Source organism: Benincasa hispida, chromosome 1 (genome assembly GCF_027475165.1).
Source record: "Benincasa hispida cultivar pf3 chromosome 1, pf3_genome.v1.1, whole genome shotgun sequence".
NCBI classification, from domain to species: domain Eukaryota; kingdom Viridiplantae; phylum Streptophyta; class Magnoliopsida; order Cucurbitales; family Cucurbitaceae; genus Benincasa; species Benincasa hispida.
The window spans coordinates 7838639-7853254 of NC_143478.1; the positions used below are offsets into that span (position 1 = coordinate 7838639).

The following is a 14616-nucleotide window of genomic DNA, read 5'->3' on the forward strand; positions in this document are numbered from 1 at the left end:
ATTTTTTATTATAATATTCATAATAGATTCTAATTTAAACTATAGTTTAAAATATGTTCAATAGTACACATTTAATTAGTACTCACTAATATCTTGTTGACAATACCTAATAAATTATAAATTTGTTAAAAAAATTATATATTATTATATGTAATATTATATAATTTAAAATACTTGCATAATACAGATTATATTTTCTAAAAATATGAAGTGAGTTTATAACACAATATAACATTAAAATTAGCATTTGCTTCTTCAGCTCAGGCAGTTGGACAATCTACATCACAATAATCATTCATTATTAGAACAAAACAAAAACAATCAAAGCTAATAATATGTAAAGGGCCTTGAATTGGTCGCAAGTCGACACTATATATAAACATTGAAACAAATTTAAAGGAAGTTCACAAAACAATTTCACGAATAAGATCACTTTATGATCCAACCTTATGGAGATTATGGTCTTGTTCATTATAGATATACAATACACCAACTAATATTACAAACTCAAATACAAATGAAACTCCCTATATGTACTCAAACCTCTATACACGATCTCGATCCGCAGGGAACAAAGCAGAGAGTAAAATCACCCTATCTACATTGCCTTTATGATCAAGTACTTCCTACCATTTACAAAGGATACATTCGAGAACGGCCACCAGCACGACTAGCTCAACATATGGCCACATGATGTATTGAACATATATTGCGACAATATCAACTTCCAAACCTGACTTCTAGTTCACCTGATATCATCAGATTTTGATCAGTTAGCGCCGCTCGAAATGAAAGTAAATATGAACAATGCTCCAAATGCGTAAGACTTGTATGTACCTTATTATTTTCTAAGCAGATAGAATAGTATTGTCTGATCTGACATTGTGTAGATTGTTAAAGAAGCTACCAGCTTTGGCCTTCTTCATGTCCTCATCATATGATGAAATCAGTCTTCTCTGCATTAAATTCAATTAGAAAAAATCAGTATATCCAGTTTTATGAACCAAATCATATAAATGAAAAGGAAAAAAAAAAAAAAAAAAAAAGAAGAAGTTAATAATAGATGAGTATGAAATTTTTTCATTTTTTTCGGTCAGTTAAAAATTAAAACCCCATAACAATCTTAGGGGTCCAACATATTGTTAATTAACAAGAATATGTAGAGGACTGGTACGCAGCTATTGCATTAAAATTGAAGCACTCATAATCAAAAAATCACCTCACAATTATATCACAAATGCTACCCAGATTTATAATTTATTTGGAAGTTAAGCAGAAACAAATATTGTAATTTCAAGTGCTTCATAGCAACACTATTTAGATAGAGAGGCATGTCCATCTCGGCTTCAAGCCCACTGGATATCAGTTATTGTAGTACTACCATTGACTACTGGAAAATGTTATACATAATCTCTGCTTTAGACTTAGATACCCATGTGACATGCCAAAAGGAAAATGAAATTCAACTATTATATCCATGTCTCTCCAAATGAAAACAAACACAAAACTATTCCAATTAAAATAGATTATATGAATCAACAATTTCCCGTTTCAAATCGATTTCTTCACCTACTTGCTGTTAAAGTTTGGCAATTTGATTGCCTCATTTGAAACCAAGCATATCCAATCTGTTCAGGGTTTGATGGAGGAACTGATAAAACTGACCTGATGTCAATCCTCTTAGGGTTCCCAACCCAAGTTATTTATACTTTCCTATCAAATTGTTTGCTTGAGATTATCATTGATCCTCTGACAAACTAATGTAATTGAGTGATGACTAAGCTAATTAGATCTAAGGTCAGACTAGATGGGGTGGGGGCATAGAAAATGGTAGTGTGTTGGTGAAACACAGTAGAAGTATAGAACCCATAACAAGTTTGAAGTCCAACTTATTAGGCTACAATATACGGTTGAACCTCAAGAATCTCGAAACCCGAGTCAATATGCGCTATAAGACTATAGACGAAAAGAAATCACCGAGTGAACTTACGTGGTTTTCAAATTCTGGACTGATCAAGTTGACGGCAAGATTTTGCATTAAAAGCAGTGTCTGGAAGAAACAAACATATTTTCAGCACATAACTGAAGTATTTTTACTAGTAAAGAGAATAATAACACGGAAATTTAGATATAGAAAATAAGACTGCTGCTACATATTTATCCTCACTGCTACCGATGCATTAATTTTTTTGTTTTTTGTTTTTAAAGAGAAATGAATACCAATGCATGATAGTCAATCAATGATGTACTAGATGTTAAAATTATAGAGTGTATACCGTCTCTAAATTTATTGGGTCCATCTTCCTTAGTCTCTGAAGATGACCCGACACAGTGGGATCAAATACACTGCCGATGAAGCTGTAAACTTGAGCAAAGTCTGGCATTACTGAAGTGAAGCAAAGAAAATGATGTTAATAAGTGCACATGTGAAAATATAGAAAGCCAGCAAAATAAAAGGTTCAAATAATGTGCTGAGTTGGTAGTATTGGACCAAAGAGTTCAATAACAGTAATAATAGTTTGGATATTACAGCCATTTGGAAAACCAATTTTCAGAACTCCCAGGCTGCAAGGCTCGTGTAGGATATCACATTCTTGTGGCATTATTTGTAAATTTTTTTACATATCAATGGAATGATCTTTTCAGAAATACCTCTGTTTCGCATGCTCTGAACTCCTTGATCGGAAATTTCTCCAATTTTCCATGTCCGTGGAGTGCTCTCACTACTGCTACTATGTGCCGACGTTGGTCCACCTGGTTTTACACCATCTAAAAACAACATCGTCAGTTTCAAAGATAATATGAAGAAGTGGCGCCATAGTATGGAAGAAAGCCAAAAAGGAAAGAAAAATCTTTGACAGTTAAAGGGAAAATCGATGGCTGGAGCCTGGAACCTTTGGGTACTTGTGAAACATCAATAGTCGGCACAGGGCTACAGTTCCAAGAAGAAAGAGTAGCATTGGGACTGGGAAGTCCAAACGCTGCTGTTGAGTCTGGAATGTAAATATATCTTGGTTCGCATGGAGAAGACAAGGGCTGATACATCCCAGGACTCTGAGTGGCCGCTGGAACCATCGGAAATATACATTATCCCAAATGGTTTTTACATTATAGATTAACTCGCTAAAGAAAAAATATACTGACCATTCTTAGGAGCTTTTTGTGGGTACGGATGAGATGCTTTCTTCTTTGGTCGAGGAGGAGGTACATGCTCGCTTTTCCCACTTTTTTGAATCTTTAGAAAATATTTTTGAGCATGACTGCGAATCTGCCAAGGATAGAACTTGCAGGTAAGATTTGCAGAAAATTTCTTCAGTAAAATTAGCAGAAATAAATTTGATTACCAATTATGTATAAAATACATGATACACTAAGTGTTATGCCCAAACCTTCATTTATAGAATGTGGTAACAATCCAATCATCACAAGCACTAAATTTTTGGAATCTCAAGGACTGGTACAAAGTCAATAAAATAAATCGAAATCTTAGGCCCTAAGAATATATCATATAAACACCACACAATAATTTTAAGGACCAGGTCCACCAGATATTGAACATTCCTCCTTGATCCCAGTTCACCCAAAAGAAGAAAAAGAGGAAGAAGAAAGTAAGGCGGGGAGGGGGGCTCTATTACAATGACACTGTTAAACAGAACTCCATAACATTGGTGCAGAGAGATGAAAGTTCATATCACCAAGAAATCACCTGGATAACTGTTTTTGAGCCAACAAACGCTTCTATCTTCTTCCAGTCACGATCAAATCTGTAAGGAAAAGAGCAAAAATATATAAATAAAATTCAGAAATAATTATAAAAGAAGCAACGGTCAAACCAAGATCTCAAAGAAATAAACTACTTGTTTAGCATTGGTGATATCGACTCCAGATCCTAATTTGCAGTCACTGTAAAGGCGACTTTCCAAAAATGCCTACATTGTTAAAGAACCACCTAATCACTTCATTTACAAATTTCTCACCATCAAACCAACCTGGCTTTTCTATCAGGTGCCACAACTTTTTCCCGCTCTGTTAACATTAAACTTTCCCATGTCACCCACTCAAGAATTTCTTACCAACAACAATAAATTTGGAGGTTTCAATTTCAAATGCAGAGGATCAAATTCCCCTGGTTCATTGATCATCCAAAGGACTGAAACCCTGTGATGTGGTTATCGAGGCCTTCTATGCCTTGATGGATAGTGGCCTTTCCACATTTTAGAAAGAGAGAGAGTATTTCCCCCAAGATTTTCGGATGAATTTTTCACAAACTTATAAGAAGGGGAGATGAAAGCGAGAGAGGGATGATAAAAGGTTCAAAGGGTAGTGGGAAAACTAACAAATGAGTCCGTTAAAAACTAATAAATAAATCGATTTCATGGAAAAGGTGTTCACTCAATTGGATATAAAAGTGTAAAAGGTGATCATGCGATTATAGCCCAGACTTCTAACCTGCTTCGGAAACACGATCACAGAATCCCTTGCTTTCTCGTCACTGTTAATTTAAATAATTTGGCCATACCTCCGGCAGGAAGGTTGTGGTAAACAAGGTCAGACCCGAATCAAGTACTACAGCGCGAAAACATTATTCTACGTCAATGAGCGCCCCTCGAAACTAGAACATCGTTGCTAACTAATACGTACAGAGGACGCAAACCTCCCTCAATAACGTCTGTGTACCGGTTTAAAGAAAGACTTAAAGACTTCTGTTTAAAAACATAGATTAACATAAACTAAGAAAGATAATCCAATCAAAGATAACTATATAGCAGGGATTCAGACTCAAGAACCTCAGGGTCTAATTTGGCCAATTTAAGAGTGCTCAGAAGACAGCAAAGATCCTCTGTTTCCTCGTCCGAGAATAAAAAGCAAAACTCACTGATCAATGCACGGAATTCCAGGTATTCAAATATTCAAAGTTGTGCTCAATAATAAAGCAACAGAGAAAATACAAACTGACCTAAAAAGTAAATTCGTCTTCCAACTTCTCTCGGCCTTTCCACAAACTTTCTCTACTAAAGAAACAGTGATGCCCAAAAAAAAAAAAAAAAACACAACTCATTTGAATTCACCAATCAGAGAAAGGAAAAGGCATCACTCAGTACTCACAATTGGAGAGCTTCAAGAAACTTGTCGTGCTCCTGCTCCGTCCAACTCTCTCTCGACTTGGTAATTGTATAAGGCTTTCGGATCTTCTTACTCGCATCCTCCGAAACCGGGAAGGCAGCAACAGAATTAGAAGTCGAAGTAGGTGGAGTAGCAGTTCTAAGTGAAGCAATTGGAGGTCGAACAGAATCAACGCCGGGAAAATGGTTCATATTCATCGAATCTGAGCAAAATCCTCAAGTAGAATGAGGACTATGATTCACAGACACCAAAAAAAAAACCATGAAATCTTCAGGAAAATGCTTAGTTGAAGATCAAACCTCAGTGTTCTTGAATTGAATTCGCCAAATTTTGGGTCTGGAGGTTTCGGTTTTTTGTATGGTGGAGTTGGGTTTCAGTAGAAAATGTGGTTTACAATACAAACCGACTTTCGGAATTGAGTGGGAGAGGGAATACAATAATATTATAATTTTCTGCTCCCTTCGTAACGTGCTTTATATAATATATTGGATTTAGGCCATACACGTGGCAGTCTGATTTCGCCTTGATTGATCCCACGTGGTTCTTCTGTCAGTTGGGCACTGATGGTTACGTGGAGAGGACGCGAGGATTTCCTCTTTTTTATAATTGGGTCGCTTGTAGTGTAGCTAATTATTACATCAGCAACCTTTTATTAATATTTTTTTTTTCAATTTATTATATATCTACAAAATTTTAAAAATTCAATAACACTCACCAACTTAAAAAAATAATAAAAAATAAATAAAAAATAATCTTACGTTTAGCTTTGAATGAAACGGTTAATATTTTATTTAGAAAATATCCATTAGACTTTTAAATATTTCAATAATACTTTTAAACCTTCAAAATTAAAAAAATATATATATTCTTTTCATTAATACTTTAGTTTGCCTTTATATAAATTTTCATCATAAATGATCCATTTCAGCCAACTACATCTAAACTTAGAAGTAAGCATGACAATTTTAATTTCAAACTAAAGGTATTTTAATGTGTTCGCTGAAGTCCTGGTAATAATTTTTTTTTTCTTCTAAATTAAGTCTATAAACACTACTTCCACTTCCCAATTTCTTCATTTGCTATCTACTTTTATTGACGTTTAAAAAATCAAACAAAAAATTGAAAACTAAAAAAAGTTGCTTTTGAAAATTTGTTTTCGTTTTTAAAATTTGATTAAGAATTCAACCGCCGTACTTAGCAAAGATGCTAATCAAGCTAAGAAATGGGAAATAAATAGACTTAATTTTCAAAAAAAAAAAAACGAAAGCTCTATTTGGTAACCATTTTATTTTTTGTTTTTGAAAAAATTAAGCTTTCGGACACTATTCTACATTCAAATTTCTTCTTTTGTTATTTATTTTTTACCCAGGGTTAAAGACCAAGCCAAATTTTGAAAACTAAAAAAAAAAAAAAACTTTCAAATTTGACTAAGAATTCAACAATTGTACTTAAGAAATATATAAATCATGGTAAAAAATATAAATGAAGTAGACTAAATTTTCAAAAACAAAAATGAAAAATCAAATAGTTACTAAACAGGAAGCAAAATTAATAGGATTTAGAAAACACTGTAGACGTAGAATTTGTGGATTTTGTTAAACTTAAACCTCCATGATAGCATGTCTAAACCACCAAAGTCATACTTAGATTGGTAATTTAAATAGAGTTATTCCATAATTAATCTATGCCCAACTCAAATAAACCATTTTTTTTTTGGCAAAACTTAATAATGACATTTATTTGTTTATGAAGATTATACGCTACTTTTTGTTAAAATTAGTGGTGATTAGACCATGAGTAAAATTTGCAACCCTTATCTATGTCCTAAGTCCAATTTACTGAAATTGGAATTTTAGGTTAAAAATAGATACAACTCGATAAATTTAGAAATAAAAATCCAATATTTCTATGTCCTAAGTCCAATTTCCTATGATTTTTGTTTTAGAAATAATTTTAAAAAATTATATAATTTTGGGCTATTTTGGGTGTGTTTATTACAAATATTAACAAGTTATTATTTATTGGACGAAGCGTTAATTCAAAGACGATACTTGATTACATATTTCAAGACTCATGAAATTGAGTTTCATAGCTTTGCCTTCAAATTGATTCCTTTAGGTTGCTAAAAAGACCATGGATCTTACAACTTTTTGATGGTAGAAATAATGAAGAATCTTAAAATTATCTAGTCGAAACAAATTGTTTGATTCTCTACTTGTCCCGTGTGATTAAAAAAAAAATCCTTACACCATATACCCACAACTTCACAACTCTATTCATTGTCCTAATCACTCTTTAAGTTTGCTAGCCAAACTCTTGCCTTGCATGAGTTAACCCTCAACCCGTTGTCATGAGACCGTAAACAAATCTACCAACAAATCCCATGTAGCCATACACATACTTCATAGATTCAAATTAGTTACAACAGAAAATGTACAAACCTAAAATAGTCACCTCCAAACTACAAAAAGAAAAAAAAAAAGAACTTGATTAAAATCAAGTTATTTCAACAAATACTTCAAAACCAACATACTTCGGTGCCAAAATAAGCCTAGCTTAGCATAATTAGTCTACTCTCTTTTCTAAAAGTCGAAGTTCAAATATTTATTTTTTAAAATATGTACAAAACCAAGGTAAAGGGAGAAGCATTAAAATATGCAAACGTAATGGGGAGTGTTAGTTAAGGGCAAAGCATGGGGCACCAAAAAGAATCGGCTATCCATTTGAAAGTGACATGGAAAAGTACCTCTGCGTCGCCCATAGCCGGCAGGCAAGGAAATGGCATCAGAACATTCTGGCCTGGTCCAGCCGTCTCTATGCACATAAATTTGGACACACAGTAAACTGTTAGTTCTGTTATGTTGTGTTTCCAAAATTCGGTAAACCTTTTTCTTTCTTCACTATCATTAGCAATGAAGTTTCATTATGTGCCTCAACAGCCCATGGAAACAATCCAACAAAAGTGAACAAGCAGAGAAATTTGGTGCTGAGGCAAGTAATGTCTGTAGTACACAGATGGCTAAACTAACTTGGCAGTTTTTTCATAAAATGTAAAAGTCAATTTGGTAATAAGATGTCTAATTTGCGTCTCGGGTTTTCTTTTCTTAACTTTGGGAATCTGTGTTACAATAAAAGCAAAAAAACCTGCTCTACTTTCTAATCTAGAATGCAAAAAAGGAATTCTCTTACTTTAAACAAGCAAGCAGAAAGACATGAGTGACACGTACTAATAAGAAGTAGACATTAACATTATTTATTGGGAAAGGATGAGCATGCCAAATACTAGGATTACAAAAATACCAGGATGTACTCTAGCTAAGTTTGGTACAACCCACCTTTGCTTTTCAAAACAGAATTCAGGCATTCGGAGCATTCGTGCAACTAAACCCCGACAATTTTTTTCTTTCCTTTTTTTTTTTAGATAAGAAACCAAACTTTTATTGAGAAAGTATAAAAGAAATGCAAGGGCACGGCAAAAACAAAGAGAAAGAGAGCCCAAAAAATCTATAGAAAGAGACTCCAATCCAACAAAATCAAATCAAAATCATAATTATTAAAGAGTCTAAACCAAAGCCCATAACGAGCCATTAAACCTAACCCCCTCTCAAGACATCCTTGCTCGATCTCTCCATCTCACTAAGAATCATGTTAGTCCTCTCGATCTAGATACTTCAAATGACGACAAAAAAGCTAACCTGCCACAAAACTTTGCCTTTTTAATGAAAAGGCGAACTCAAGAGCACTTCCTCAAATTAAAATTTTAATGCTGTCTTGAAGCTTTTGTTCACAAAAATAACATCCTATTGAAATAGTTAAAGATTAAAAATTAAACAATCCCCATCTTCCCCAAAAGGGGGAAAATGAAGTTGGGTGGAGATTATTTGTGTTTGTGAATGCAAGCTTCAAGTTTAAGTTAGCATTTGGCAAGGTTAATGGGACATGTTTTTTAATTTTGTGCTTGAAAGGCCGAAAGTTGTTTTAAAAGGCTAACCTACCATCAATATTTGACTTGATAATTAAGCAAGATATTGATTTACACTAAAGGTCAAGTCAACTCAAGAGAGAAACTGCATTCAATCTTAACAAATCTCATTAAAGCTCTAAAATAGATTACAGAGTACACTCATTCATCCACAGGCTGAGTAAATAGCCAACAACTTCAAAGCCTATAGTAAAGAAAGGGGCCTTTTTGCTTAAAGATGGCAAACAACCGAAAGAGGAATAAGGTAACCAAAAACGAGGAAAGGAAAGAATGCTCTACAACTTTTTAAGCTTTCAAAGTTACGCAAACCTTTAATTAGTGGACAAATGAGGTGGAAATTTTGAATACTTCTAATCTAGCCAGCGGGTAACTCCATCATCACCTACAGTTGCAAGGACTTCAATGCGCACATCCAAAAGTGCCTACAATTTCCATTAAACAACCAATAACATAGAGATTAGTGGAAGAAATAGGATGCATCTATAAAAGGGAGGTTTAACATCACATATTGCAAATGAAACACTAGCAGGTTTTTAGGAGTTTGAGACGGCGGCTTTCAGGAATTGTACTTCTAAGTAAAATACTTTTATAAAGGAAACATTCTTTCAAAGCACTTGAAAATGTTTTTAGAATTGAAATTTAATTTGAAAATACTTTTGTTAGCTAGAAACACTTTTCCTATTTTAAAAGTTAAGCCAACCTTAACATTAATTCAAACCATCTCATAGTCGCAAGATCGACAAGCTGAACCATTTTATATACCAAAATAAGAAAAACAGGGATTCTATTTTGTATTACTACTTTCACACATGAAAAGATGTGACTTTTCAATTCAACAAATAGAAAATGCTAATGACCTTGTCTTACTAAAAAGATAAATCAGGCGTTAGAACCACATGGTCCACATCCACAACAAGTATACCAAATAAGGACTTGGAGAACTATACTCCTCCAAAGAGCGAAGAGGAAATGTGAGTGATCTTCATCAGGAATTTAGGACTAAACCCTCTTTTTTTTTGTTGGGGAGGGAAGGGAGAGGGGGGAAAAGAAAAGAAAATAACTTACATAAATTTACATTCATGAATTAGAAATAATAGTGTGCAATTGAGAGAGTAGTAAGAAAATAACGTACCAATGGGTTTCTACAATTGACCAGCCTACATTCTTCCAGAGAGCCTTCAAGCATCCAACTCTCCCAAACATCAAAACTGTGGCTAGCAAATACAAACTCCGTTCTACGATTTATCTGCAATATGAAAGATCAAATGACACCTTAAGATCTACTGCAGATAGCAAATTAAAACAATTTTACCACAACTATATGGGCCTTTGCTCAAAAGGTTTTTGAAAAAAAAAAAAAGTGTTTCGTTAAGGTAAGGTGAAGTAAAAAGTCATTGAAAAGACGGCCGCCTTGAACCAATAAAGGTTACAAAAAAGAGATCCGATTGGTATGCACACTGAAAGAGGAATCTTAAAGATTTATAACCAAAATACAAAATCTTCAAACCTAGTTAGTAACTCTGCTAGTTTACTTCTTTGTGCCAAAATGTTCCACTCTTAATGAGAATTGAATATCATCAATAACTCCATAAAATTTGTGAGTTTGTGGGGGGAAGGGGTAGGTATGCATGACAGATGGAGAGTTCTAGCCCAATATGGTACGGCAAGCTTGTACTCTTACCTGCAATAACTTCCCACCAGCAGAGAGAGATCGGAGACCAATTGTATCCTGAAATTAGAGTATCAGAAGATTAAACCAGCAAACCGGTAGCAACTATAGTCTAACTATGAAGAAAAGGTTCCTAAACAAACCTTGTTTCTAAAAACAACCAGAAACTGTGCAGCGGGGTCTCTTTTTGTCACATCAGTCATGGTATCAAGAAACCAACCACCACCTTTAACTCTTTGCCGGGATACATGGACTGCAGGACGATCTCTAGCATATATGGCAACAATATACCCGTCTTTCAGCTGACTAATAGACTTCCTAACTAATTTCTTTTTTGATTTAAGTGATAGATCTGAGGTAGATTCTTGCATAGACTCCATAGGAACTTTCCTGTTTCTCGATTCATCAGGGGAAGCAAATCGAGAGCTTGAACTTAATACTTGATCTGTGCTACTCATAGCAGTATCATCTTCTCGATGAGAGGTACTTTCCTTTTCTAACGCGTGAGAATCATCTTTCTGTTGAGATTTTTGACGTGTGTGCCTTTTTTTGGCTTTCTTACCGGACCTACTGCGTCTTCCATCAGACCTGGTGACAGTAGTTTGAGACAAACTGGAACTGTGGGGCTGACTGGATGACTCCGGTGAGAGATTCAACCCTTTCTTCTGGGAGCTCTCTGGACTTAAATGGTTATCATCAGCCAACTGCTCAACCACAGCAAGCTGAAGGGTGCCTTCTATACCACGACCATCAGATTGTTCTTTTACCTCACTAACTTCACTTTCATCCTCATCCTCATCAGAGATGGCATTCTCAGGAACTACCCCATCAACAAAGAATGCTTGTAATATGGAGACGCATTTCTCCCTGATCTCCATCCAAACTTCTTCACTATAATCTGCACTGTGGGGAAGTATCAAAACATTTGGCATTTCTTTCACCTGCATCAGAGTTATGAATAAATTTATTTGTTTACCCTTTGAACTTTCAAACTAGAGTTTAAGACTTATTTGTTTCTTCTTAAAATTTCTACTAGTTTTGGAACCATGGACAGGTAAAGTATGCCACCAAAAAACGAGTTACAAGACAATATCACAATATTCAAAATACTAAAAATCCTAGCATTTTGATTAATATAATATAACCATATGAAAAAGTTACATACCCATGCTTCCATCCACTGTGGCCCTTCAGCACCATCCAGAGCACAGCCAGCCAAGGTTCCGTCAATCAGAAGTTGCTTCACAGCACAATCATCCAATAATTGGCTGCTACCAGTATTAACAAGAAATGCCCCTGTAAAACACAATAATCTCCCATTAACAGAAAGCATAAGGAAAAAAAAACTTTCAATAATGAATCCAAATGCATGCAAATTAATATATACCAGGCTTTATGTGCTGCAGACATTCAGCATTGATAATCTGAACTGTGTCATTTGTTAGGGCACAGTGAAGTGATATAAGATCACTTGCAGCAAGCAAATCATTAAGAGTATCCATTCTTCGAGCAGCAGATGGAAATGTTGCTGTAGACTTGCTCACTTTTCCCTTTAAGTTCAGAACAAAAACATTTAAAAATGATACGGATAGTAACAAAAAAGAATAAGCTATTGCCAGTCAACGTGAACGCAAACAAATGGGCGAATAACGAATTTACCCATTATCAGGTAGCATGCGCCCTGCTACTCCACATTCATGAAGCTACCCAAGATGGATAAAACTTGGAAAAATAAAAAATCAGCTCGTCTAAATGTCTAAGAACAAATGGTAAATCCTCGTAAAATTTTAATTGGCCCAAAATCTAGTGCACCAGAAGACAGGGAATCAGAAAATTTGCTATATCAAACGGATATCCAACAGCGTCCATGATCTCAGCTTCTTGGCATCATATAAAGCATGGTGCGGAGAGCGAAGAACTAAACTGATTGCAGATTTTAAATTGCAATTCAATTCCTAACCAACATAACCCTCCCACCAGATCCAACGAAGATAGTACTAATATCTAGCTATGGAAGCACGTCATTTTGAACCAAATGCTCTTAAATGTTAACCTATGCCAATTGCAACCTAAGCCATTATGAAAGAACAACGGAACTTACATCATTGACATCAAAATAGAGCACGCTAATCTTGAAGGCTAAGCTCCTCGTAGCTAAAGCCCGAGCCGAAGAAGATCTACCAACTATCCCCAAAACCAATCCTCGACAGCGTCTCATGCCACGGCAAAGAGGTTGGATAGACCCGAGCCATCCCGAAGCCGAGAGTGTATGGCGAGAGAGTAGATGAGTACGGCGAAGCAATCCAAGAAAAAGCGCCATGACGGAGTCGGCAATTTCCTCCGCTCGAGAAGTATCAACGTGAACCAGACGGAGACCGAGATCCGCAGCCAAAGCAGAATCGACAGAGCGATCAGCAGAACCGAGACATAGGATGAGATGGCAAGGATGAAGCCGGCGCTGAGCAGCCCGCGGGAGGTAAGCAAGTGAATGAAGAAGCACAGCCGTAGCCGACTCGATTTTCCCGTCTGCCAAACGACTAAGCGGCACATGCTCCACCACAGCAACGCCGGCCAAACAATCCTGTTCCAGCGAACAATCTTCGATGCAGTTGAGAGTAACAACCAACGGGAGGGGTTTAGGGTTATTCCGATGAGACATTGCGGCGGAGGATCTGAGATTTCTGCTCATCGTCTCCGCCTACGTCCCAGTTCCAGAAATGATGCCGCCTCCTCGTCGGAGCTCGTATTGACGCCGGAACTTGAGGCACAGGCTGTAATCCCGGTGGAATCTTAAAGGGAAATCAACATTTCTGTCACCGGACTCGTATTCTTGAAGTGGGTTGAAGTTGGTGATTGAAGGTTTCCTTCTTCCTTCCGGCGAGGAGTCGTTTTTTCAGAGCGGGGAAAAATGTTTTCGGTCAGTGAGATCTGTGCCCTTCGCTAGGTTATTACATACCCTCGTGATTTCACATTATTCCAATCATGTCCTTCCTTCAAATTATTGCAAGCCCAATATTATGTCACCTAAATAGTAATTTCAATTTTCAACCCAATAATCATTTCTTTTCTTTTTGTTAATTCACAAATATAATTCACGAGCTTGTTTATATCTAATTGGTCCTTTCAAAGCTTGTGTGATCGAGTTCAAATCCTCTATTATTATTATATTTAAAAGATGCTCATATTTATATTTAAGATTTTTTAAATCGATTGGTTATAGGATTTTATGCATATGAATTAATATATGCAAATAAAATTCATGTAAACATAGTTTTCAACCATTTGCAATAAGTTATTCCAAGGTATATTCATTCCCACGTACAAATTTCCTTTCAAGACGGTTGATTTTCTATTTTCCCAACTCCATCTATTTTTCATTTCATATATAATGTTATTTTGAATGTAATTAATTAATATTAATTTAATAAAATCAATATAAATATTTATTTTAATAAATCAATATAAATATCTATTTTAATAAATCAATAGTATTCTATTAAAATATTTATTTAACTTATTTTTACAATAAAAAATTATTAAATGAGTGCAATTACTTTTTACATAAATAAATAGTTAATTATCTAACAATATTTTAAATATATTTAATTAGTAAACTATGATTAATTAAATTTAGTTAGTATAAAAAATTATTTTCAATAATAATAATTGTTTATTTATTGTTTTTTATAATCAAAATTATTTATTGAAATTACTTTTTATTTGATCTTTCTAATTAAACATATACAACTTTCTTAGTGTCTTTTTTTATTAATACACTTCATTAACCTAGACCTTTAATATTAATATTATTGTTTTCAAAACTTATTAGAGAAATATTGTT

General features: G+C 34.8%; 2 protein-coding genes across 8 annotated transcripts; both read right to left on the reverse strand.

The window, feature by feature from the left end:
• Positions 1–352: 352 nt before the first annotated feature.
• On the reverse strand, positions 353–5750 carry LOC120075621 (Homeodomain-like superfamily protein). Of its 5 annotated transcripts, XM_039029201.2 has the most exons (11): positions 5424–5564; positions 5107–5326; positions 4958–5012; positions 3707–3764; positions 3145–3268; positions 2895–3065; positions 2653–2769; positions 2277–2386; positions 1991–2050; positions 838–956; positions 353–749 (listed from the first exon to the last, which is right to left on the reverse strand). In XM_039029201.2, the coding sequence occupies exons 2-10, from the start codon at positions 5201–5203 to the stop codon at positions 849–851; spliced, it is 900 nt and encodes a 299-aa protein (XP_038885129.1). In that variant the 5' UTR covers positions 5204–5326; positions 5424–5564; the 3' UTR covers positions 353–749; positions 838–848. The 5 variants fall into 5 exon arrangements, with proteins under 5 accessions (XP_038885129.1, XP_038885112.1, XP_038885120.1 ...); XM_039029184.2 differs by lacking the exon at positions 4958–5012 and having other exon boundaries at positions 5424–5570; XM_039029192.2 differs by lacking the exon at positions 4958–5012 and having other exon boundaries at positions 5107–5750.
• A 1558-nt stretch (positions 5751–7308) lies between these two features.
• Positions 7309–13915, reverse strand: AN (NAD(P)-binding Rossmann-fold superfamily protein). Of its 3 annotated transcripts, XR_005481371.2 has the most exons (9): positions 12877–13915; positions 12163–12325; positions 11941–12071; positions 10919–11716; positions 10788–10835; positions 10239–10352; positions 9416–9528; positions 7871–7938; positions 7309–7585 (listed from the first exon to the last, which is right to left on the reverse strand). XR_005481371.2 is itself a non-coding variant. In XM_039029166.2 (8 exons), the coding sequence occupies exons 1-7, from the start codon at positions 13462–13464 to the stop codon at positions 9457–9459; spliced, it is 1914 nt and encodes a 637-aa protein (XP_038885094.1). In that variant the 5' UTR covers positions 13465–13915; the 3' UTR covers positions 7800–7938; positions 9416–9456. The 3 variants fall into 3 exon arrangements, 2 of the variants coding, with proteins under 2 accessions (XP_038885094.1, XP_038885085.1); XM_039029166.2 differs by lacking the exon at positions 7309–7585 and having other exon boundaries at positions 7800–7938; XM_039029157.2 differs by lacking the exons at positions 7309–7585; positions 7871–7938 and having other exon boundaries at positions 9193–9528.
• Positions 13916–14616: the final 701 nt, after the last annotated feature.